At 50.1% G+C, this 24,734-nt stretch overlaps 1 protein-coding gene across 2 annotated transcripts in view; it reads right to left on the bottom strand.

Annotated features, from left to right (window-relative positions):
• The window catches only part of ANK1 (ankyrin 1), a 218,031-nt gene extending 193,919 nt beyond the window's left edge, over positions 1-24,112 (bottom strand). Inside the window, exon 1 of one of the 2 annotated variants that reach the window (XM_042934750.1) lies at positions 23,908-24,112. In XM_042934750.1, coding sequence (XP_042790684.1) covers positions 23,908-24,033 — 126 coding nt within the window. In that variant the 5' untranslated portion in view covers positions 24,034-24,112. The remainder of the gene's footprint in view (positions 1-23,907) is intronic. The other variant, XM_042934751.1, reaches the window with a different exon arrangement.
• Positions 24,113-24,734: the final 622 nt, after the last annotated feature.

Genomic DNA, 24,734 nt, shown 5'->3' with positions numbered 1-24,734 from the left:
CCAGGGAACATGAAAGGTTGTAGGAGAAGAAAAAAAAAAAAAAAACCACCAGAAGCCAGCCAAGAGGACTGGAATAGGAATGGATTATCCCTTGGAGCCCTCATGAGACACACTGATCTCAGACTTCCAGCCCCCAGAACTGCGAGATAATCCATTTCTGTTGTTGAAGCCCCCTGCTCTGGGCAGCCCTCGCAAGCTAACACACCATGCATCCAAGGGCCCTGCTAGAAACGCGTGTTTGAAATCTGAAGTCGCATGGCCCCTGTCATGAAGCCATGGCCCCTGCCGTGGAGCAGAGGGCAGAGGCCTGGTAAAGCCAGCACGGGCACCCCAGGAGCCCCTCCCAAGGATCCTGGCTTGGGAGGAGAGGGCCCTGTGCTCCAGACGACAGGGCTGCAGCAGCCCAGGCTGGCTTGATTATTTATAAGCTTCTATCATCACTTTGGTCTAACGCACTTGAAAGAGTTTTTAATATTTCAGAAACAGACAAGCCCAGCATTCATTGCCCAAGCTGATTCGTAGTCTTAGTCATACGAACCCTTCCCCCAAAAGGAGGCTGCAAGATGACTTCCAGCTAAACACGGGGAGGGTGGGGGGAAGCTGACCCCCTGGGGCTTCAGTGCCTCCAAGCAGAGTCCAGACACAGGAGTCAAGAGCAGCATGGCCTCTTTGAGCCCACGCACGGCCCCTCCAGGCCCCGGCCTACACTGCCACTGCTGTTCTGTGCCAGGCACTGGACCAATTCCTCTGTGCGCAGACAGTATTCCATCGACTTCACCAATGCTGCTATTCCCCCATTTCAGACATAAAGAAACTCAGGTCCGAAGAAGTTCAACAACGTGCCACACAGGGAGTGATCTGAAGCCAGGATTCTAATCTACCTCCAATTCCAAACAGATGAATTCTATTTCCCTGCTAACTAAGCCATATTTCTGGAAGTCATTCCAGGTAAAGGGGACAGTGAGAGCAACGGTCCAAGGTCCAGGGTCCAGAGAGCAACAGACCTGAGAGCATCCAGCTGTGGATGCGTGATCAGTGCAACTGGGATGTGTACCAAGAAGGATGGGGGCACTCGCTTCATAATCCTCAGCCTGGATTAGAAAGGGAGTTTAAGGGGCGCCTGGGTGGCTCAGTCAATTGAGCGTCTGACTCTTTCTGCTCAGGTCATGATTTCACGGTTTGTGGGTTCAAGCCCTGCATCGGGCACTGCACTGACAGTGGGGAGTTCAAGGCTTAAAAAAAAAGGTGAAATGCCTGCAGAAAGGCTTAATAAAAGCCTCTAAGAGACAAGAGGTTTCCCCAGGACTTTCTCTGCAATGTATTTAAGAGACTAGCTGAGGCTCTCCCTTCCCGCAGGGCCCCCCACTATCCTGACCTTAGAAACACCAAGACCCCAAGTCTCAGGGCACGCCTCCCCCATGATCTACCCCCAATAATGGGGGACTCTTAGGGCCCACATCTCTGGTGACAAAGGCAAGGATTTTGTGCCAGAACCACAGGTAACACAAAAACAATCTGTTTCTCCGGAAGAAAGATCCCCAAGCGTGCACACTTCCACAGGGTTGAAGCCTGAAGCCATCAATGTGGAAAAGTCTTTGCTTTATGAGACTGTTCATTCTACCTGAGGACTTCCTTACTCTATTGTATTTCATTTCCTTTTGGGGAAAAAAAAATCACTATTCTATTTAAAAGAGTTGATTGATTTTGTCTGTAAAGAAAGAATGACTAGGGGCACCTGGCTGGCTCAGGAGAGCATGGGACTCTTGATCTTGGGGTTGACTCTTGATCTCAGGGTCATGAGTTCAAGCCCCACATTGGACACAGAGCTTGGACTACTTAAAGATTTTAAAAAATAATAGAATTTAAAAAGAAATAAATGACTAAGTTTTCTTCCCCATTGCCTCAAGGTTTCATTTAATATCATTATTTCTGACCATGTTTTGGGCGCCTCCTCATAAGAACAGTTTTTTAAATCATATTTGAGCCATCAGATCCTGGCGATGCCACTTTCTCTTTGGGATAACTTCTTCCTTCGGGGCTCATTTTCCCATTTGTAAAATTAGGATGATAATATCAAGTCCAGGAGTTATACCCTCAGCGTTTTCCACGAACCAGGCATGTTACATTCATGATCTCACTTAATCTCCACAGTAACCCAATAAGACAGGCATTATTAGTCTCATCCCCATTTTGCAGATAAGAAACTGAGGTTTAAAGAGGTTAACTGGCCCGTGGTTACAAGCGGTAGAGCCAGGATTTGTATCCAAGCTAGCCTCACTCCAAAACCCGAGCTGGAATCACGATGCACCGAGAGGGGACTAGATTAAATAAAATAACTCAGACCTTTGTAAACTGGCAGACATCAGTTGGTTCGTGATAGTTCTAGGGGTGGGGAGGGGCTCCTCCCAGATCAGGCAGCTGTAGAATAGAGCCTTGTGCCTTGCCTGCTGCAAGCTGAGCAGTGCTGGACCTCTGAGGCCCTGGACATGGCAGCCACCTCTTCCTTAAGCACCTCATGTCTTTCTTGGGGAAACAGGCCACCAGCACAGCAGCAACACCTCTGACTCATATGCTGAGCCAAGGGGTGGTGGAAAGAACATGGCCAGAGACCTTGGCTGGACGTGTGCATCCAGGAGCCAAGGAGATCTAGCCAAATTCAACATCATTACCCTCCCCCTACACACACACACGCACGCACACACACATACGCACACGCACACACTTGTACATACTAAAAGCTAACCCTTTTGACACAAAGCAGGGAGGAGTGGAGCCTTGAACAGCCCAGATTTTTAGACATCTCTTGCATAAGTGGTAGGGCAGGGGCACGCTCCGGTGGACGAGTCATGGGGACTGCACCCTGAACTGTCAGGGAACACCTTCATTAAACTGCAGCTCCTGCAGAAATACAGCATCTCGTGGCCGCTTTCAGAGAAAGGCCCACTGGCCCTCATCAACGACCAGAAACTTGGAAATGCCACTGTTTCAGGTCTTGTTTTTTCTCACAGCCATCATAATTTGTTTCTCCTAAATTTAATTTGAGAGGCTGCACGGAGCCCAGGAAAAGGCCAACAAGGTAGGGTAAGAATTGTTTAGCAAAGTAATAGTTTCCCAAAGTCCGGCTGCCCACCTCTGCAGCACACTTGGGCCATGGGCCTGCCAGGACTTCTGTGGAGGTGGATGAGTGCCCATCTCTCCCAGACTGTACTGGAGAGGGGTCATGAGGTACGGGGGAGAAGGGGGGTCCCTTTGCCTTTCCCTTTGTCTCTGGGTGTGCTAACAAGGAGGTGACAACAAGCCCTTCAGCCCTCCCTGACTGGTCTATAACCAAGAAAGCCCTAGACTACCTCTGTCACAGCTGCCCCTCTCTTGAGCCCCAGCAAAGAAAACCAGAATTTTTGGGCACCTGGGTGGCTCAGTTGGTTGAGCATCCAACTCTTGGTTTCAGCTCAGGTCATGATCTCACAGGTTCGTGAATTCAAGCCCTGTGTGGGGCTCTGTGACAGCACAGAGCCTGCTTGGGATTTTCTGTCTCCCTCTCTCTCTGCCTCTCCCCTGCTCACGTCCTCTCTCTCTCTCTCCCTGAAAATACATAAATATTTTGGGGGAAAAAAAAGGAAAGAAAAACAGAATTTTGCTTTCTGGCTCTGTTCTCATCCCACTCGGCTTTCCGTTTGCTGTCACGACTTCCTGCTTTTAAACTTCTCATTTCTCGGGACGCCTGGGTGGCTCAGTCGGTTGAGCGTCCGACTTTGGCTCGGGTCATGATCTCACGGTTTGTGGGTTCAAGCCCCGCATCGGGCTCTGTGCTGACAGCTCAGAGCCTGGAGCCTGTTTTGGATTCTGTGTTTCCCTCTCTCTGCCCTTCCCCCACTCGCGCTCTGTCTCCCTCTGTCTCAAAAATAAACAAACGCCTTAGATGCATGGCCTAGGTGCTGACGCTGGAGAACCAACAAAGTGAGAAGAGAAAAGCTACAATGACCTGGGCGGGTGGAGCCTAGCCTGGACTCCAGATCCATTCAACTCCAAAACCCCAGCTCTTTCCAAGGGGCCACTCAGCTTCACACCCAAGGCTCCATAGTCAGACACCTCTGCACACACAGTAGCAGACGCTTCTTGCTCACGTGTTGGGCCAGATCTTCAATAACTGCCGACCATCAGTCCACTGGCCTTGCTTCCTAATCACGTGGGGAGTGCAGCCCCAGGCAGAAAAGCACACACATACCTTCCAGGGTGCCGGGGCTGATTCCCACACATCACCAGCTCGAGGGCGCCCTCTCCCTCAGAGGGACAGCAACATCTTTTTTTGTTCTTTTTGCTGTGCTTTTTGATCAGGTGATAATGCAAGTCCCAGCGGCTGGGAGGCAGCCGGGCAAAGCGAGGCTCAAGCACACCTCCAGGGCATTTTCTCAAAGCTCCCCCAGGGGGTGGGTGCCACCAGGATAGGCCTTTGCAGGCAGGTTCGCTTCCCTGGCCCGCCTGTAGCCCTGGCGCCCTCGGGGGTCTTTCCCACCAGACCGGAACCTCCCCTCCCCACCCCTGCCGCCTCCACCCGCAACAGATGCGGCGCCCAGCGGCCCCAGCCCAGGGCCTCCAACTGTCCGCGGGATCCTGGGGAAGATTCTGGATTCTGATCTCACCCGCAAGGGGCGGGTGCGGCGCTGCATGGCCGGGGGCCTGCCTGTGAGGGTCCTCGACGCCGCTGCCATCAAGGCGGGGACGCGCACCCAACCCCCCCCCCTTTCCCTGATCCCCCGTCCCCCAACCCCAGCCAGCCGTCCCCATCTTCACGCCATGTTTTGGCTGCGCAGCGCCACCTGTCGCGGCCATGGCCCTAGCCCCACCTGGGAAAGGGGCTGCTGTGGTGCGTGCACCTGGGGAGGGGGCTCATTTAACATTTCCTTTCAACCTGGCTGCCACCCAGAGAGGTGGCAGAGGGACTGGTGAGCAGTGTTACAGGTAAGAAAGCAGGCTCAGATCTGAGCCGAGGCCTAACACCAAAACCTCTGCGCTTTCCTTTACGGGGGAGAAGGTTTGACTCCACCTGAACGCTGAAGAATGCAAAGGGAACCTGCTAAAATTCCCTACCCAATTCTCATTGGATTGAGTGATTTTATGACAAAACAAAGATGGCATATTTGTTGGGTGGTGGTAATTCCTCACATTTCTGTACAATTCTTAACCTTTCCAAGTAGTTTTGCACAGGACATCTCATGTTTCTGGTAACAATCTATGGGGGGTTCAGACAAATTTCACGGATTTTTTTCTTTTCAATAAAGGCCAGTTGATCGATAAATTTCGTAAAACTAAATGTGATTTAATGGAAAGAGTCGTGTTTAAAAATTTGCAAATCAAGGGGGCGCCTAGGTGGCTCACTCAGTTGGTTAAGTGTCCAACTCTTGATTTTGGCTCAGGTCATGATCTCAAGGTTCATGGGTTCAAGCCCCACATTGGGTTCTGTGCTGACAGCGTGGAGCCTGCTTGGGATTCTCATTCCCTCTCTCTCTGTCCCTCCCCTGCTCATGCTGTCTCTCTCTCTCTCTCTCTCTCTCTCTCTCTCTCAAAATAAATAAACTTTTTTTAAAAATTGCAAATCAAAATCATTTCTGTGTCGTTTTTAGATAAATGAAGATACTGTGTGGAACTTCACATTATTATAGAAGGACCCCAGGAAAGGAATCACCAGGCACCGGACCGCTGTTCGAAGCACACACACCCTCCTGACCAGTGAACTCCAGGCTGGGGCAAGGAGCAGAGAGGCAGGAGAGGCAGGAGAGTTCCTGGTGGCACACCTACGCTGCAGAGGCAGCAAAATCCCTCCTTGCTAAGCTGCAAGACTTTGGGCAAGTCACTGAATTGCTCTAAGGTCTCAGTCTCCCCATCAATAAAATGAGGCTACCAGTGCCTAGTGTGGTGAGGATGCATCATTTTGTTCAACATATATCTACCAAGCACCCACGGTGTGCCAGGGATTCTTCTAGATGCTGGAAATAGAGTAGTGAGTGAAACAGACAAGGTCCCTGTTCCCATAGATTGTATTTTTTAACACAGACAGGGGGAGATGGGTAATAAACCAGAAATAGGATAGTTCCAGATAATAAAGACAAACAGAATGAGGTGACAGAGTGGTGGGTGGGCAGCTGAATGCAGGGTTATGTAGGTAAAGGGTGAGCAGAGACAGATGAAAAGAAGCTAGCTAGCCCTGGAGAGAGCAGTGAGGACAGCTAACTTGAAGCGCAAGGTCCCTGAGTGAGACAAGTTAGGTGTGTCTGAGGACAGAACACAGGCCAGGCCAGGCCAGCTGCCACAGTCACATGCAGGAGAAGACCAAGACCGGAGAGGCCAGGGCACCCAGCCCTGCAGCCAGCCAGTAGTCAGTGACCCGTGGCTATCAATACTCCTCGTAAAACACAATCCACAAGAAGCACATAAACTAGCATTCTGGAAGATGTGGAGTCCATGGTGGTACCAGACCCCCACTCCCCTCAAACACATTATGAGACCTATAAAATAATCCTGAATGCCATCCACAGCAATGACAAAAACTAATAAAGGATTTAGCCTGCGCTAGACCCAGGGCGTAGGAGTGGCTCTGAATTCTGAATTTTGCTGGGAAAATGCTACCCAAAGACTGATTCTCCATCTAGCCTGGTGTTCCAGCCACAGAATGGCCACAGAATGGCACTTCTTGCCACTTCACCCTCACCTCTGATGTGAGAACCAACCCCGGCATGCACACGTACACACACCTGCCCCGCAGCCCAGAGGCAAAGGTGGAAGGAAGAGGAGTTGGAGGCTGACCTGCTGGCCTTCTCCACAGAGGCCACACAGAATCGCAACTTCAGACAGGTTTGGGGGAGTTATTTATATAAAAAGAAGCACGTCCGGGGTCATCTGGGTGGCTCAGTCCGTTAAGCATCTGACTCTTGATTTGGGCTAAGGTCATGATTTCACGGTTCATGAGACTGAGCCCCGAGTTGGGCTCCAAGCTGATAGCATGGAGCCTGCTTGTGATTCTCTCTCTCCCTCTCTCTGTCTCTCTCTGCCCCTCCTTCACCCATACACATGCGTGCGCATGCCCTCTCTCTCTCTCTCAAAATAAATAAATGTAAAAAGAAAAAAAAATAAAAGCACATCTGGATATCCCAGCTGCCATGGCCCAGATGAAATCACACCCAAGGTTAATTAGATAGACAAATACAAGTGCTAGCCCTTGAAGACAAACTTATGGCCAGGACTGGCTACGGAATTTGCAGAGCCCACTGCAAAGTGAAAGTGAGGTTAAAAAGTGAACAATTTCAAAATGGCCACAGCAGGGCATTAAAGCAAGCATAGGGCCCTCCTAAGAGCTGAGGCCTGTGCACTACTTACCTGCACAGGAAGAAGCCAGCCTCAAAAATACGGCGGGGGAGGGGGTGTACAAAGTTTTTAAGCTATAGCACTAGCAGAATGGAAGCCACCTAGAAGTCAGACCTGCATGTGACCTGGTGTGACCTGGGGAATGGAACCTCACCACCCCGAGCCTCAGCCTCCTTGTCCAGGGGATCACGTCCTCTGGGGCTGCTGCCCTCCCGGGTCTGCCGTGAGCTACCAAAAGTGGAGGCGCAGGGGATGGTGAGACACTTCACGAGCATCAGGAGTATTCACCAAGACCGGCAGAGCACTTGGCTTTCTGAAGAACATTGACATTCCCCAGCAATTAAGTCAAATTAACATAATTCAAACAAAACATCTAATTTTAGCTATGCGTAACAATTCCCCCTCACCAGAACAGACACTGCTGCCTCTCATCCAGGAGCGCAATGCCAGAGAGATGCAGGAAGGAAACCAGAGCATTCTGACGCCGGCCTCTTACCCAGGCAGGCACCAGATTGTTTCTATTTTCACAGCCGAAAGACGCGCTCCCGGGTTGGTTTCTGTTGCACCCAGCAGCTGAGCATCCTGCTGGCCCAGCTCCTCAGGCTTCCTTCCCTCGGCAAACAGGCAGGGCTCAGCAGTCAAGGCAGCCCCTCTCCACCAGGACCAAAGACACAGGGATGCCCCTGCGGGAGCGGTTAGCAGAAGCCCTGGGACTCTCCCAGTGCACTGGGTCCCACAGTCTCAGTGGTCCTGCCTGTAAAATAGGAGCGGTAATGCCTGACTGGCCTCCCTCCCTCAAGGAGTTGTCAGAGAAGTTAAGGATTGTTATCCTGTGTGTTTCCTGTACGTCACCAGATTCATTCATTCAACCAGTAGGTTCTGGGGAGGCAGAGATGACCGAGCTACAACTCTGTGCACAGTCTCACAAGGAAAACAAGCATTTAGCTCAGGGGTGGGCAAGCTGTACCCAACGGGCAGTCCAGCCTGCTGCCAGTTTGTGTACAGCCCCACACGCTGAGAATGATTTTTACATTTTTAAATGGTAGGGGAGAGAAAAAGAATGGTATTTTGTAGGGACACGTGGAAATAAAATGACATTCAAATTTCAGTGTCCATAAATCAAGTTTTATTGGAATATAGCCATTGCTTGTCCATTGGTATGTTCGTGCTATGGCTGCTTCTGTGCCACAGTGGCAGAGGTGAATACATGCAAGAGAGACCAAAAAATATTTACTCTCTGGTCTTTTACAGTAAAATTTTGCCCGCCACTGATTTTAACAAACAAAACAATTAGTTAACCTCAGCCACCAGTGGCTGTTACACTGAGATTAGCGTGCTAACAGGACACAAAGGAGGTATTTCTGCTCAGTAAAATCAGAGAAGGCTTCCTGGAAGGGGTGACATTTCTTCTGGGTTTGAAAGATCAATAGGAGTTTATTTTGTAGCCAGGCAGAGAGGAGTCTCAGACTTTGTGTTCAGCATCGCCAGTATGAACAAGGCCTGAGGGGGCCGTGACAGCATGTAGGAAATGACCCACACATTATTTACAGGAGGAGGAGGGGAAAAGATAAAGCTGAAAAGATAGGCTTAGGCCAAGTATCAAGAGCTCAGTGTACCTGCAAAGGAGCTTTACTTATTCTCTCTTTCTTCAAGAAAGAAGCAGTGAAACAGTAGGTAACTAAGGTAGAGGATTCACTGATGATAGATAGATAGATAGATAGATACCTAGATATCTAGATACCTAGATAGACAGACACACAGGCAGACTTGGTAACTCAAGAGCAACGAGACCGTGCATCCAAATAGAACTCAGAAGGCTCAGGCTTGGGCCCTGCTCAGCCATGCACCTTGAGGAGGTAACTCCACACAGCCAGGCCTCAAGTCCCATCTGTAGAATGAGCCGGTTGAATTTGATGAATGTGTCTCGAAGGCCGGAGATGCACCGAACAAACCAGGTGTTCCCACCAGACCGTGGCTGCCGGCGCATCAGTCCCTGAACACACCCAGAGCAGCACGTGGCACCAAAGCATGCTAAGTAGGCTAGTGGGACGAGGACCAGTTTGGAATAATCTATCCGGGGCACCTCTCCTTCCACCAGGCCCAGAGAGGGCTCAGGCTTTTGCTCCCAAAGGTGGCTCCCTGCAGCTTCCTCCCGGCAGGGGCATCCAGTGGGTCTTGAATAATGCAGCCCCTCGGCCCACGGTGCCAAAGTGCACATCCAATCTCTGCATGTTCTTGTTGTGCTGCCTTTACTTGTGGGGCCATTTCCACTCGGAACAAGAGTAAGGAGCGGCCGGTCAGAGGGGTCCCTTGCCTTCCCTTCTCTCCTTCAGCAGACAAACACCAGCCACCGATGGCTGGGCCTCACTGTTTTCCTACTGGTAGCTGGGCGGGCAATGGATAGACGGAAAAAAACAGAAAATGACATGACTCGATCCACACGCCCCCACATCTGCTACCGCCTGCTTATTAGGGAAAACCAGGACTTTCAGCCCCAGCCTCAGCACCTACTAGCACTGTGTGACACACGTAATCTTCCTTAGCCTCTCTTTGCTCCCGTGTGAAATGGGAGAACTGCTACCTGCTTCTCCACAAGTGAAATAATGTGCTGGATGCTCTGAGTACTAAGGGCCGCTGTCCCCGAGGCACTGGCTCCCCTGCTCCCAGGGCTCTCAGAGGCCTGAATATTGAGGGGCTCATCTCCCAAAAGATGCGACCTCTGCAGAAGGTTCTAGCTCAACAATAGCCTGGACTGGACATCGCCTTCCGGAGACAGTCCTCTCCTGCCTGTCCCCAGCCCCCGCCGAGCAGACACTGAAGAAAATGTGACAAGTTTTCAGTACCGGGGGCTTCCATTAAAACCCATGAGCCCTGCATTCCAGAGAAGGACAGGGCCACTGGGGCACAACCTGAAATCGAAAAAGGACTTCAGTTAGGGCTGAACTGGAGTACTGACCTCTCCTGATAATACTGACTCCTTGGAAACTCAGTCAGTGATGAAGCTGGGATTTTCCAAAAATGTGCAATTCATCTCTAAAAGGGAGTCTCTAAAAAGCCATGATTGTCTGGCAAACCACATGGTGTATCCAACAGCGAACTGCCTGTTCTTCGGACCATGGGTTTGCCTGAGTCTGCTTTCCAGGAAAACACAGGCAGCAAGGCTCCTGGAGCCCCCTCCCCCATTGGAGTCAGGGCCTCCTGGGCTCCTCCAAGCTCCACGGGAGGAGGAGGCTCACTTCGCGCATGACCTTGAGAACAACTCGGTGTGTGACAGATCCAGTCACCTTGCACTGAAAATAGAAGGCTCTCTGCCTCCTGAATTCTCTGTTCACCTGCGGTAAGTACTCTCTGCTCTCTCAGAGGTTACTCTTTGTTGCAAACATAGAAGAAGTTACCTTACTGGCCTCAGGGTGAGGTTTATAGAGTCACAGGGGAATCTGATTATACAGGCTCTCCAAAAACATACACCCAAAGGACCAGACCTGTTAACCTTGAGCATGGCGACCTTCCAACAGCCCAAGTGGCTCTCACACTTTATCAGCACACCCTTCTCTCCTTGACCTGCCCACAATAGTGTCAGAAATAGTAGACTGGAAGAGACAAGTATCAACCAGCAGAACCAGAACCCTATGCTGAGTGGTCTTTCACACTTTTGCTAACATTCCTATGCCCTGCAGTCTGGTATCCATTAGAGCTGGACCACAACACAAGACAGCCTCCTCCAGCCAGACTTCTCTGCCAGGACACCTTAGGCCAGGGTAGGCCAGCAGGCATCTAGGAACCATTTTGCCTTGTGGTCTCATAAATTCACATAATCTCTGAATCGCAGATACCCCCTGAAGAGTTTTAGAAGATCTCTAGATCAATCCTCTTATTGTATTGTATTGTATTGTATTGTATTGTATTGTATTATGTTTATTTAGAGAGAGAGAGCATGCATGAGCAGGGGAGGGCAGAGAGGGTTGGGGGTGGGGGGTGGGGAGTTGGACAAAGAATCCAAAGCCAGCTCTGTGCTGACAGCAGAGAGCCTGATGCAGGGGTTGAACTCACAGGCTGAGCCGTGAGACCATGACCTGAGCCAAAGTCGGATGCCCAACTGACTGAGCCACCCAGGCAGGCACCCCATTTCCCTTATTTTAGAGGAAGGGAAACTGAGACCCAAAGAGGCATCTAAAGCTACATAAGAAAGTGGAAAGAAGTAGAAGTCAGCTCTCTTAACTCCAGGGTCTCTTCTTTCCATCCACAGCCATACATAGTTAATGCTCCCAAATCAGAGTCCTGGTATGGAAGGAAGGAGAAATTAATTCTTCGCTTAATTCTCCATTAATTGCGAAATGCAAAGTGATGATTCAGTTTCATTTCCTGCCTGGGTCCATAATCCCATGTTGTCCTAGGATTTAGTTGAAAGTGTCAATAGCTTTAAAAGGCTTGGGAAACTCCCTGGACCCACACATAGTGGCTGAATGGGAAGGGATCCTGGCCACCACCTCAGCAGCCTCCCTTCAGGGCTGGCACCCCTTCCATAGCAACTCTGACCCAGATTCAGGAAAGCTGCCTGCAGGAAGAGAAGCTGGCCCTTGAGGTAGAGTAGGGAGTAGGCTGAGCTCCAGAGAGGGAAGGGCGTGTGAAGGTGCAGGGGCACCACCAGCCCCAGGAGCACAGCATGGGAGGCGATGAGGGATAAGACCCAGTGGCAGGCAGATCAAGAATGGCTTCAGGAGCTCAGGGAAAGAGTTTGACTCTACCCTAATGGCAACAGGAAGTAACTGAAAGGTCCTCATGAAGGGGAGTGCCGGCTAGCAAATGGTCTTTGTAAAAGCATGACTCTTGCTCTAAGGTCAAGACCAGACCAGAAAGGCAAGACTAGAGGAGGTTATTGTAGGAATGATACGTGCTCAAGAGCAGTGGAGATATGGACAGGGCAGAGAAAGGAGGATTCATGGGTAACATCCTTAAAAGTTCTTCCTGAAGAATCTAATGATGGTATAGCTTTACCTTGGTACAGAATCATAACGTTTTTTCCAACTGCCTTTTTAAGTTCTGTCGTGTGCAGAGGCGATACTGATGTGGGGTTAAAGTGCTAAGACTCAATCACGTGGCTTGTAGACCGGACGTCCTTCAAATGCAGGTCTGCTCAAGAACAACAAGGTCAAAGGCTAAGGCACAGGTGACAAGCAAGAAGATGATGTTAGAAGACAAACTTTGACTTTGATTTGTTCTACCTAAAGAGGATAGTGAAACACACCTGCCCAAGAGCCCTGCCATAGCATCTTGGTGCCAAAGACACTGTTCAATGTCAGTAGATAAGACTGGGTCCCTTCCAGCTGTCCCGAAGCGGAGAAGCCTCAGGGACTGAATCTGTCATGGGCCGGCCCCACCCATGGCACCCCAAGGCAGGGGTAGCTGAGCAAGGGGCCTGCCCTGCCCACCAGCACTACTGCACTGAAGACCAACAGGGCAGCGTGCTGGTTTCCAGAGTGGCAGAGACCCAAGCTGCTCTTTCAAATGGCATTCAAGTGAATTTGCCAAAAATATGTGCCACAGGAGGATCTAGAACATCCATCAGTTCAATACAATTCTACGGACATTGCAGACTTTGAAGCCTTTCTGACTTGAGCTGTTTCTGATTCTTCTTCGCTTTAATTGGAGTTTTTAGATCAGTTTCACATTTCTCCACAGTCTTTCCTAATTCATTTAAGAAATCGGCAGCAATACTAGATGAGTACTACCAACACTGGGATGTAATCTTGACGGCCATCTCTGGAAAGGAACTCACCATATTTATATACAAGGTGAGAATTTTGCTAAGTGGGACCAGACTTTGGAGCAGGCATTTATTATTGAGTCCTTTCTATATCCCAGGGTGCTTTATATATATTAACTCATTCAATCCTCCCAATAAACCCTGCATGGTTTAGTGGTACGTATTATTTTCTCCACCTTATACATGGCAAAAGTGAGACTCAGGGAGTGTAACTGAGCAACTTGCCCAAAGTCACCTAGCCAGTCCACGTCTGAGCCAGAACACCAACCCACGACCTTCAGAATCCATCTCATTCCAGAGCTCACATGTATTCATCACTGCTTCAATATCACCATCAAACATGACTTCCTGACATGCACTGAAGTCCTTTTCATCTTCTGGTCACCCTGCACATGAGCATACTGGAGTACTACCCGTCAGGGTAGCCTAACCTCATCTAGGACTAGGGAGGCAATTCTCACACTGAATTCTAACAGAGAAGCTAGCATTAGTGTGTGGGGCAAATCACTCAGCAGACAGGGGCACCTGGCTGGCTCAGTAGGCAGAGCATGTGATTCTTGATCTTGGGGTCAGGAGTTCAAGCCCCACATTGGGTGTAGAACTGACTTAAAGAAAAAAGACTCAACAGATGGCAAGATCTAAAGGCAGAGAAAGCGCACATATCCAAAGTCCTAGAAGAAGCTCAGAGTCCAGCAGAGTGCAGCATGTAGAAAAAAAAGAGATGAAATGAAAAAGGCAGTGATGGGCTAGATGGAGGGAGGAGGGAGTCTAGGGAGCCCAGAGTAATGAGCCTGGACTTTATGCTAAGGGCAATTAGGAAGCCACTGAAGGACTTAAAGGAGGAGTGTCGAAATCTGATTTGCATTTTTGGAAGATCGCTCTGGCTGCAAAATGGAGTATTAGACCCAACACATACACATTTTCAAGTTGGTTTACAACGGATGGCTTCACATGCCAAGACCCAACTGCCCAGACTTTTGGGACCACACTCCAGCTCCATTTTGAGCCAGTACATTCTGTTACCTACTTGGCTCTAGTCCACATCACCTTGGAATTCTTCATTGGGAGTGTGACGTCATCTATAAATCCCAGCTTTCACCTCCAGACACATGGGCAGAGAAGGCCGGCTACGCTTTCTGACAAGCAGGGCATTCTCTGTCTTTTCTTTTAATTTCATTACATTGCATTTTTAATTACATTACATCTTAAACCTATTCCCACTTTCTTCATTAGAAACATATTCTTAAAAACAAATTCTTTTTAAGCATCATTTTTTAGTGAATGCCTAGCATTTTGCTATATAGGTGATGGTGCTCAAGTCCTTTGTAGAAAAGTACGTTAGTGCTGCCTCCCTACAGCCCGCCCCAACCTCTGGGACTTGCTTTTCCCGCCTACCCCACCCCCACCATTAGTACCCACCAGTCAGATCTCTTAGTTTCACATGGCCAGTAGGCTTTGTCACATGCATGTGCCCGGGTTAAAGAAATCACTCAGAAGATCTGCACTCCAGGGCCTTGCTGGAGAGTGCAGATTGGAACTGACACCTCTCTTTTCCACCACCAGCCTGACAGACTCCCTGATATTTAAGAACCTTTTCTATGAGCTCTCTCCTTCTATCATCCGAGAGCTCTAGGAAGCAAGATAGGTCCCCAAAAGGACTCATCATTTTCCTCCTAACCTGTTCCCCTCCTCTTTCCTAGCTCAGTGAAAGGCATCACCAACTGACTACCCCAACATCAAGTCAGAAATGAGGTCTCGTGGACATTTAATCACACACATATGCAAATACGTTAACATATGTCAAAGGAAACCTACTACAGATCATCCTTGACTACGTATTCGCACCCACTCTATTACTCACAAAGGCCAACTTTCTCCACCACTCAAATAGCTCGCTTGCCACATGTTTTCCATCCCTAAGAGCTGCCCCAGCTCCAACCAGCCTGTCCTTCAGCTCAATTATACCTCAGCATGTCACAGAGTTTCTGTGTGAAGGCACAGGAGCCTTTCAGACTTCTGCCTGGAGCCCCTCAGGGTCTCCTCTGCCCTTTGGACATGCTGGGGCCCTGCCTCAGTTTTCTCTGCAGCCTCTTCCAGAGCTCCTTCATGCTGATTTCTCTGCTTCTGCTATTGGGCCCACAGTCCCCAGACCACCTCCCCCTCCAGACTCTCTTGCTCACCTTCCACACTTGCTATCGTCTCACCTGAATGTCCTGCCCCACTGAAGACCCAGCCTCTACCCCTGGAAGCCTCCCAGGCCCCTTCCCCAGGCCATCTCTGGCCCTGGCCAGGTTTACTTCTCCCATCGGACTGGACACAGTGCTAAAGCCAACCTTCTACCTGCCTGCTTCTTATGGGGAACTGGGGACAGATGTGTGTGTGGGGTGGGGCCAGGCTTGACCAGCTGCAAGCCCCGGCTCAGGTGAAGCTTGCCGAAAGCACACCGGAGACCCTTTGTTCTAGGAGAGCTACAGAAACAAGATGATGGTATGTGACAAGACTAAGGGAAGATCAAACCAGGAGATGAAGGAAAGAAGCAAGGAGTGGAGGATTTGAACTGACTTATTATTTTATTCTGTATCTAATTCCCCAAAGGAAGTGGGCAAGTAAAGGGTTGACTTGAGCATGTGGTCAGGGCTGTGGAGAGGTAAGCCTATGGCTCTACCAGAATGAAGGCTCTCTGGGTCTGCTCCACTTGAGCATGAGCATCGAGCATTGTCTGAGGGGAGCTCGCTGGCCACAAGTGCCTGGCCCCGCCCACATCCGGTGTCAGACTCTGCAGGTGGAGACAGGGCAGGTCTGCGTGTAAGAAGGCCTCTCCCCTAGCTGGTTCTGATACTAGCAAAGTTGAGGGGCCACTGGACCCACAATCTCTTCTCTCTTTTCCTGTGGGTCTCACCTTGAGTGTTTGGGGGCTGCCTTTTCAATCTCAGAACTGATTTTAGAAGCGTCTTTCTTTTTCCTGTATTGCTTCCTCTTGCACCACCCTCACCTCTCCCAGTGCTACTTTAATGACACTCGGTGCCTTCTAACCTCCTGTGCCTCTCTTCTTCCTGACTGCATTCTGCTCCCTGGGCCTTACTTAACCCACTTGACTTCTTCAGGGCAGCAAATGAAACCATGGGCATCCTGGTGATGGGTGGATGGGAGAACTCCAGGCAAGAGCCAAGCCATGCTCACCTCCTGTCCCCACTGTGCCTCACACCCCTAACACCAAGTCCAGTTGCTGGCAAGCACTTTATGTGAAGGCCCAGGGCCCCAGAGGTCCAGGGATTCCTCCACATAACTAGCAAAAGTCCCAGATAGGAAGAAAAGAATAGACGATAATGGCATAAATATGGGCACTCTGTAGCTACACATTATTAGGCCATGATACAGAGAAGATGCTGATTATATGATAGGGAGAGAAATCTCCAAAATAGAAAATAAAGGGGAAATAACCATTTTGTGAGGCAGAAGAGCCAGAAATAGAGCAGGTAATCCCCAGGATTCGATTTTCATCCACTCTTTTATTTGGCCTGTTGTCTTAATCCAAATGCCTGGGCAGACTCCTTACCATCACACGCACTGCTCCTGAGACCTACAGAGGGGCCTCCGGACATGCATGTTCCAACTGGAATCCGGCTGCCAGCACTTCCGTCCTAAGCCCAAATCACCTGCCTCCATTCTGCCTGGGCTAACTTCCTCCTCTGGCAGCTTTCCCACTAATTTGCAAGTCCTTCCTGTGAAGGCAGGGGGAATATCATCAGCTCTGCCTCCCCTCTCAGTGCCTCACACCACCTCAAATTGAATATCCTGAGGGTACATCAAATACCTAAAAAGGCGGTGTAGTGCCGAGGTCTGTGAATAAGCTCTGAAGCCAGGCTGGGTCTGAGCCCCGCTCTGCAAGGCTCCAGTGAGATAACGCCTGTAGGGTGTGCAGGCTCTCAATAAATACAGACCCCTCCTTTGATAAACAAAGCAGCTTGCGTTGCAGTATCAGTGTCAATGATGCTCTGAAATGGACAAAAATGTGCGAACTGAAACAGAAAATGTATTATCACCTTAGCAAAGACACAGAGAAATGTTCTTTGAAGGGAAGCCTCTAGTCACATTTAAGCAAATGAAAAAAAAGTTTGTGTGTGTGTGTGTGTGTGTGTGTGTGTTTAATTGGCTGGCCATTAAATCATCTTTGCTTTAGCTTTGAGTGGCCATAATGCAAATTCTCCTTTCTTGGTGGATGTGTTCTGCTCCTAAGATGCAGAGTCCCTCCGGAGGAGTCTGGCCTGCCCGTAACACCATGTGTTCCATTATCTGTGATATTCCACACCCCAGATTTATCGGCTGTGGCCCTATCAGTGACGGTATTCCCAGAAAATTTAGGAACCACTTTTATGTTCCCCTTTTGATATACAGCTACCATTGCCATGTGGGACTTTAATAAAGCCCATCTCAAAATTTGGGACTGGACCCATGGAGATAACTAAGTCTGCAATAATAAATCTTGTCAAAATAGGAAATTCATTCCTTTCCTGAAAATGAAATGAAGATATGATTTAAAGCACCCTTTTCTCACATACCAGCACTGAAATAATAATGTGCTGGCCTTCCCAGGCACACACGAACTTTCATACCACCACAGGAAGGCCAGGCAAGCTGTGGCATTGGATGCATTAGAAAGAATAATTTAATTAATAATCATTACGTTATTAACTATAACCCTTTAAATATTACGGGAGTTTTAAAGTTCACAAAGCTCACTCACATGATTCTCATCCCTATTTTACAGATGAGCAAACTGAGGCACAGAGAAATTCAGAGGCTTATTCATGCACGTGTAGCTGAAAGTAGGAGTCAGGCATCTGACTCCTAGCCTAGCACTCTGTCAGAGGGAGGCTTTTGAGCTGTTTTCGGGAACAGAGATGGAGATACGGAGCCAAGCAAAGCTTATTTGCCTTTTTCAAAAACCAAACATTGATGACTTTGCTTTAGTCAGAATAATTCAGAGAAAAAATAGACTTACTTTGTTCCAATTCTACAGGGCCAACTCTTCCAAAATCAAATAGAAAGACCAAGATACAATATCTGGACCAGTTCAATGTAGCTTCTGAATCAATTCAAGCCATAAATATTTATTGGATGGTTATGTCCAAAGACTCAGGCTTTGGCTTCAAGAAGCTTACAGTTTAGTCGAAAGGCTAAAACAAGAATGCATGCCATACACACGCGCACACACACAACCCAGAACAAAGGCCGACTTAAGGTAGAGAAAGACTAATGGAGGTGAGGTGAGGAGGGGGCATTCAGGAAGGGTTTCTTGAAGAATGCAGTGATGGGCTTTGACATTAAAGGAGGAAGAAATGCATGAGAGGCACACCTGTACAAAGGCATTACAGAGGCAAAGCACGGAGATGAGTTAACATACATGCAAAGTGCCTGGCACACAGTGACCATTTGCTAACGCCTATTCATTTTTATTGGAAGGAAAGGGAAGAAACCTTGGACTGAGTTTAAGAAAAAGCCATACTGAGAGGAGATAAGCAGAAGTAGTGAGCAAGCTATTTGCTAGGGTGAACAAGAGGAGAGACAGGTCGCACGGGCCAACTCATGGTCCCCTTCACAGGGAAGCCATTTGCGTTCAGGCTCTGAATTTCGTCTGCTGCCCCCCCCTGCTTTGAGCAGTGGCTGTGAGGAGCAAAAGACGTGCAAAACATAGGGGCACCTGGGTGGCTCAGTCGTTTAAGCAACCGACTTCGGCTCAGGTCATGATCTTGCCATCTGTGGGTTCAAGCCCCACATCAGGCTCTGTGCTGACAGCTCAGCGCCTGAAGCCTACTTCTGATTCTGTCTCCCTCTCTCTCTGCCCCTCCCCTGCTCACACTCTGTCTCTCTCCCTCTCTCTCATTAATGTTAATAAATAAACATTAAAAAAATTGTTTAAAGATGTGCAAACCATATAATGCTGGACATAACTGAGGGTGTAGTGTTTGTGCTCACAAAATCCTGCTCTCTTAGTCTAGTACATGGCTGAGGGGTGACAGGACCACACAGGGAACAGCTCCAGCCGCCATCGCCCTTGCAACGGGAGGGAAGCGCTGGGTTGGAGATGAACACAGAGCAGGCTGGGAAAGTTTCCACACCATCAGCCACTGCCAGCACCTCCCAGAGCTCTAGAAGGGCAAGGCTACTTCCATTTTTTTGAGGGTCCTGAGGTACTAAAAGAAGAAAAGTTGCCAAAGCAGGGTTACCAAAGTTGGGGTGTATTTTCAAGCCTCACAACTAATATTCTAGCACGTTTAATAATTAACGTGCAATGTACCATCATTATGCTATTCAAAAGCCAAATAGAGACTTTATAAACAAATATCAATTAATACTGCAACATAGACTAGCGATATGGTGTGGCAACAGAACCTAGGTTTCAAGATAATGTGATGAACACCAGTCTCTTTGGATCCTGTCCGCTCTATCACAGATTGAATGTATAAAGTCACCTGCAGATAACAACAAAAATTTACATTCAAGCCCCTGACAATTAGGAGGCAAGACCTTCCTGCTTACCTTCCTTCCTTTCATCCCACTCTTGCTCACCCCTCCCCCACCTTCCTCACCACTTCAGATTCATGCAGGTCACCCCAAGTGTCCCCTGCAAGTCCCATCGCGGGACCAAACAAAGACACCTCTGCAGCCCAGGAGCTAGGCCTTGCCCTGCTGTGCTAGGGAGGTCAAGCACTCTTTGGGGAGCCTTGCATAGTCTGGAAGGACCGACAGGCCCTGCTGCACAGTGAAGCGGTGAAGGCCACTTTCCACTACTCTGCTTGCTTAGTTTTTCTCTGCCCCCTTCTTCTTGGCTTCTCGAGGCCCTGTGCAAACCACTGTTGTTCCAAATGGCTAAAACCACTTGACATTTAGTGCAGCAGAGACCCTGCAAGGAACTAACTCCATGCTCAGTGGTAGAATTCACTGCACCAAAAAATTAGATCGTTCCACCGCCTGCCTATGACTCTCTATTGCTTTGCAAATGATTAGAAAAAAAAAAAAAAAAAAGAAAGAAAGAAATAGCAGGCTTTCTTCAGATGCCCCCAAAAGACCGTCAAAGAGTGTAGTGTTCCCCTGAACACATACCTATGACCAAGACAACACCAAGGCAAGCAGAGACAAATGCATTAATCTGCTTGTTCCATCAGTCATCCCATACACATTTACTGCGTGACCATGTGCGTCAGGTACTGGGCACACAGCTAGGAATAGGGTGTGATCTTTTCCTTACCAAAACCAGAGGATGAAGTAAGTGGACAGACCAGGGACAAGGAGAGAGCTCAGTAAACACTATCCCAGCAAACTCGCAGGTATTCAGGTAGCAGGATTAGTGTAACCCCTTATGGTAGGGCTGAGATGCCCACCCCCCTCTCTTCTAATCCATTCCCCAGCCCCCTTCATCCTCTCTTCCTTTATTTCATTCTGACCCTCTTCCTCCTCACCCATCCTGGGCCTCACTCTCTCTCCAACCTCCCTGCCCTCCTCCCCTAACCTCAAGCTCTGGGTAAACATAAAAAGCACACACATTCTTGTGCCAAAGGCGTCCTCAGCCTTAGAAACCTTTCATTCTTAATGCAAATGCCTACTTTACACATGCTTTGTGATTTATTTATTTCCATCCCAACCTTCAGAAGCAGAGGGACTTATCAGTAAATGTCATAAATTCTGGATTTTTTTTTTTAAAGCTGCAGCTCCAACAGCCAGCATCTGACAAGGATGCGTGCTACACAAACAGAAAACTGAATGAAGCCCCAGAAGAATGCAGGCATTTTTAGAGCTCCAGAGTTTTAGCTCAATTCCCTGTGTCGAGGTGGTTTCTATCTGTGTCAGTCAGTGCGTCACAACATCAGCCTCCATCCACCGTTGCACAGCACCCCTCAGCAAGTGCCTTCCCACACAATATCATCAACTGTAAAAACTGCAACCACTGTTGAAGTTACAACCACAATTATTTCTACAAATGGGGAGGGATTTGGTGCTGCTCAGTCAGTCCCTGCTAAGTAGGTTACCCACTGGACAAACACCTTTCCTTTTAGTAAATTCCGAATGCCCCTGGCTCAGCAGTATATTCATAGGAATTACCAGTTCACGGGAATAAAATGTTCATTTGCATTTATGAAGTTCTCTTTTGGTGCTGATGATAAGGATGGTTCCACAGCAGCCCCAGTCTGTGGTGACCAACTGTAAAGTCCTCAGCTGCTTGGTTTTAAGAATCCCTCCCTTAAAGCGTCACCTCATTTGTAAAAATTGGGCCTAAGTTGGACTTTACCTTATATGAACCTTCAACCCTGGCCATCTGCTTCCCAGCCCCTGCAGGAGCTTCCTCTGCCTTCTCTAAATCTCTCTTTCTGCATCGCCCTGCCTCCCTCACCTTTCCCTTGAGGGCCTTCCACCTTCTTGTGATTTTGTATTTTGCTAGAAATTTTAACTCTATTCTCTGAGATGGCTCTCAAGACCACACCAATAGCTCAGAGTACTCACAATCGTTACGAAATATAAATGAAGCACCCCACAGCTCACCCCATGCCATATCCTCACCCAAAAGACCAGCTCTCAGAGCATATGTCATCACGATCACATTAAATTAAGATTTCCTTATTATTGTTGTATCAATCCTAGCATCCAGGGTGCTGCATACAATAATGAATATCTGTATGGAAGATTTCTGAATGCTCACTGACGCAGTATGCTACAACCAGCTAGTAAAACAACACAACTCAGGAGGAGGGAAATATGCTTTCGTCTAGCACTCAAAATGGACATAAAGGCTATAAGAATATGAAGATTAAGACCAAAGAATTAAAAAGAATATTGACCTTGCCACTTTTATGACAGTGTATTATATACAGTCGGGATTCAGACTTATATTGATGGGAGCTTCACAGGATGGAAAGGAACCAAAGAAGAGAAGAAGGGAGAGTTCTTTTTTGACTACTGCTCAAAAAAAAAAAAAAAAAATAGTTAAGGTATCAGGAGCATCAAGGAAGAAGCTCCAGAGGAAGAAGTGAGATAAAAACACTGAGTGAGCAGTTTGGGAGAGGATCGGCTTGGCTCCTAAAGCGATAGGCAGGAGTGGAAATAGAGAGCACGCTTTCCTAACAAGAAGTTTACATTCATGCCAAGAAAGTGGGTGAACACTGTCAGATATAACCAGACTTCCCCCTGCCTGACTCACAGGATGGGCTCTGGTATTTCAGACCCTAGCAGAAGGACTTGAGATTCTCCAAGTGGCACCAACCCAAACTCTGATTCACCATAGGTTTGGGGAAGGCCTCTTTTTCGGTCCTGCTAAAGGGGTGGTGCCTTTGTGAAACTACTATTTACACACACGATGGAAATCCCTTGAGGGAAGAGGGGCTGGCTTTTGAAGGGGTGCAGGGACGCCTAGAGTGGGATGGTTACTTTGGTTACAATCAAGAACATCTCTGGCCCTGTGTCTCATCTCTAGGAAAAGGCTGCATGTTCGTCTTGCTGACCAACTGGTAAGCGGAGTGTGACCCACAAGCAGTCTGTTCTCCACACTCTGCTGTCAACCAAGGCTCCAAACTTCTTTCTCAGAGTGAGACAATTTCAGAAAGAAAGAAAAAAAATATGTTTCCTTCTCAACCAAGACCAATGCCTCTGCCCCCGGAACCCTGGGGGCCCCATTCCCTGGTGAGGAGGCTTGTAGGCTGTGCCCCACATCAACTCCTGCGGGTTAAAATGGCTCTCCTGACACTGGAGTTCAGCCCTACTTCCAGTTCCCAGAACTGCATCCGTGTACTCTGGGCCTCCTCTATGGGGGGCTCTAAAACACCTCTCAGGGGGTCCAGAGCCCTCTGCCCAGTTAAATGCACCCTCTCTTCACAATCAAAGGTGTTTCAGACTAAGAGGTGTTTCTCACCAAAGGTGTTTCTAAAGGTGCTTTGAGTCAGGGGTAGGGAGACCCCAGACCCAGAAGGGAAGTGCTCAACGCACGCACGGACAGTTGACCTAAGGGGTCTGGGTCATGGAGATATCTTGTGTGGCACTCCTTCACAAAAGGCAGACCTGTTCTCTGACCAGGCCCTTGGGCCAAGCTGGACAGCACCCGTGTCTGGCTTCCAAAGGAACTTCCCCTCCTGGCCATCAGTCGCTCATCTTGAGTGACCAGAACACAAGATGTTGCCAAATGCCCCGGGGACATGCCTTCAGCCGCCGGACCTAGAGGGTTAGGAAAGGCGCTTCCTAGGCTCGAGAAGGGTCGAGGAAGGACTGGAATACCCCTCGTTCAGAGATCTGGGAACGAAGCTCTCCTTGTCAGAGTGTGGATCACCGGGGAAGGCGCCGGGCAGGGCAGCCTCCGGAGCCCAGAGCCGCATTTCCCCACACCAGCTTCCTTGCAAAACCAGGAGAGGCGGCGAGACGGAGCGGAGCAGCCAGTCACCCTCGCCCGCCGCCGGGAGGCCGGAAAAGTTCCTCCCAGAGCGCGGCGAGCTTGACGGCATCTGTCCAAGGTGCTGAAAGGTCTCCGCGGCCGGCGGGAGGGCCTGCTTCTGCGCGACCTCAGCCTCCTGGCCGCCCGCTCTGCCCTTCCAGCCTCTTGCCCTGTCCTCTGCCCCGCCGCACCGAAGCCTCTTCCCTCCTCCTCTCCCACCCCGCGCCCTCCACTTTCGAGCGGCATCAACTCCGCCGGCGCCCGGGCCCCCGGGCCCCCACCATGTTCTTAGGTCTGCCGAGCCCCTTCCCGCAGCGGCCACCTCCAGGGCGCCTCTGCCGCTGGGCTGTCGCCGCCGCCCCCCTCTTACCTTCTTCTTTCGGTCACGGGAGCGGTTCCTCCGCTTCCTGTTGGATTCTTCCTTCTCCTTCTGCTCCTGGAGGGCCTGCGCCTCGATGTCTTTGATTTTCTTCAGCTGTTTAGCCGCTTGAGCCATGGCGGGTCACGGTGCTCCGGTCCCCGCCTCCCGGACCCCTCACACTTGGCAATCCAGGTGGCGACAGCCTCCCGAGGAGGAAAAAAAAAATGAGTCTCTGCTCCGCGGAGGGTGGGGGGGGGGGGGGGAGCTTCTTTCCCCACCGCGGGAAGGATGCGGCCGGGTCGGCGGGGGAGGCAGCTGCGAGACGATCAGAGGGCGAGGCGCGCCGCGGCTGCCCGGCGGCCCCCGGATGGCGCCTCCCGCCGCGGCCGGAGCTCGCTTACCAGCGCCCGGGACGGGCTCTGGGCTCGGCCCCGCCGCCTCCTTCCCTCCCTCCCTCTCTCCGTCCCTCCCTCCCTCTCCTGCGGCGGCGGCGGCGGCGGCGCGGGGGGCGGGGGCGGGGAGGCGGCTTGTACTGCGGCGAGCGGCGAGCGGGCCGGGGAGGAGGCGGACTCCAGCAGTTAACGCAGGAGGGCGCGGGGGACTCTCTCGGCCAGGGGGCCTGGCCGGCCCGACGAGGCTCCGCGCGCTCGGCGCCCGCGCTGGTGCATTGCGAGCGCCCGGCTCCGGGCGGGCGGGCCGGCGGGGCTTCCACCACTGCAGTGCCGCCGCCGCGGCCGCCAGACGCACGGGCCCCCGTGCCGTCGGGTCTCAGGGAACAAAGCCAGCCGCTCTACCCCGACCTACTGGGGCGCCGTGGGGGACACTACTGCGGGCCA

Source organism: Panthera leo, chromosome B1 (assembly GCF_018350215.1).
Source record: "Panthera leo isolate Ple1 chromosome B1, P.leo_Ple1_pat1.1, whole genome shotgun sequence".
Classification (NCBI taxonomy): Eukaryota; Metazoa; Chordata; class Mammalia; order Carnivora; family Felidae; genus Panthera; species Panthera leo.
Note: the sequence above shows the minus strand (reverse complement) of the source record. Positions and strands in the feature narration are given on the sequence as shown.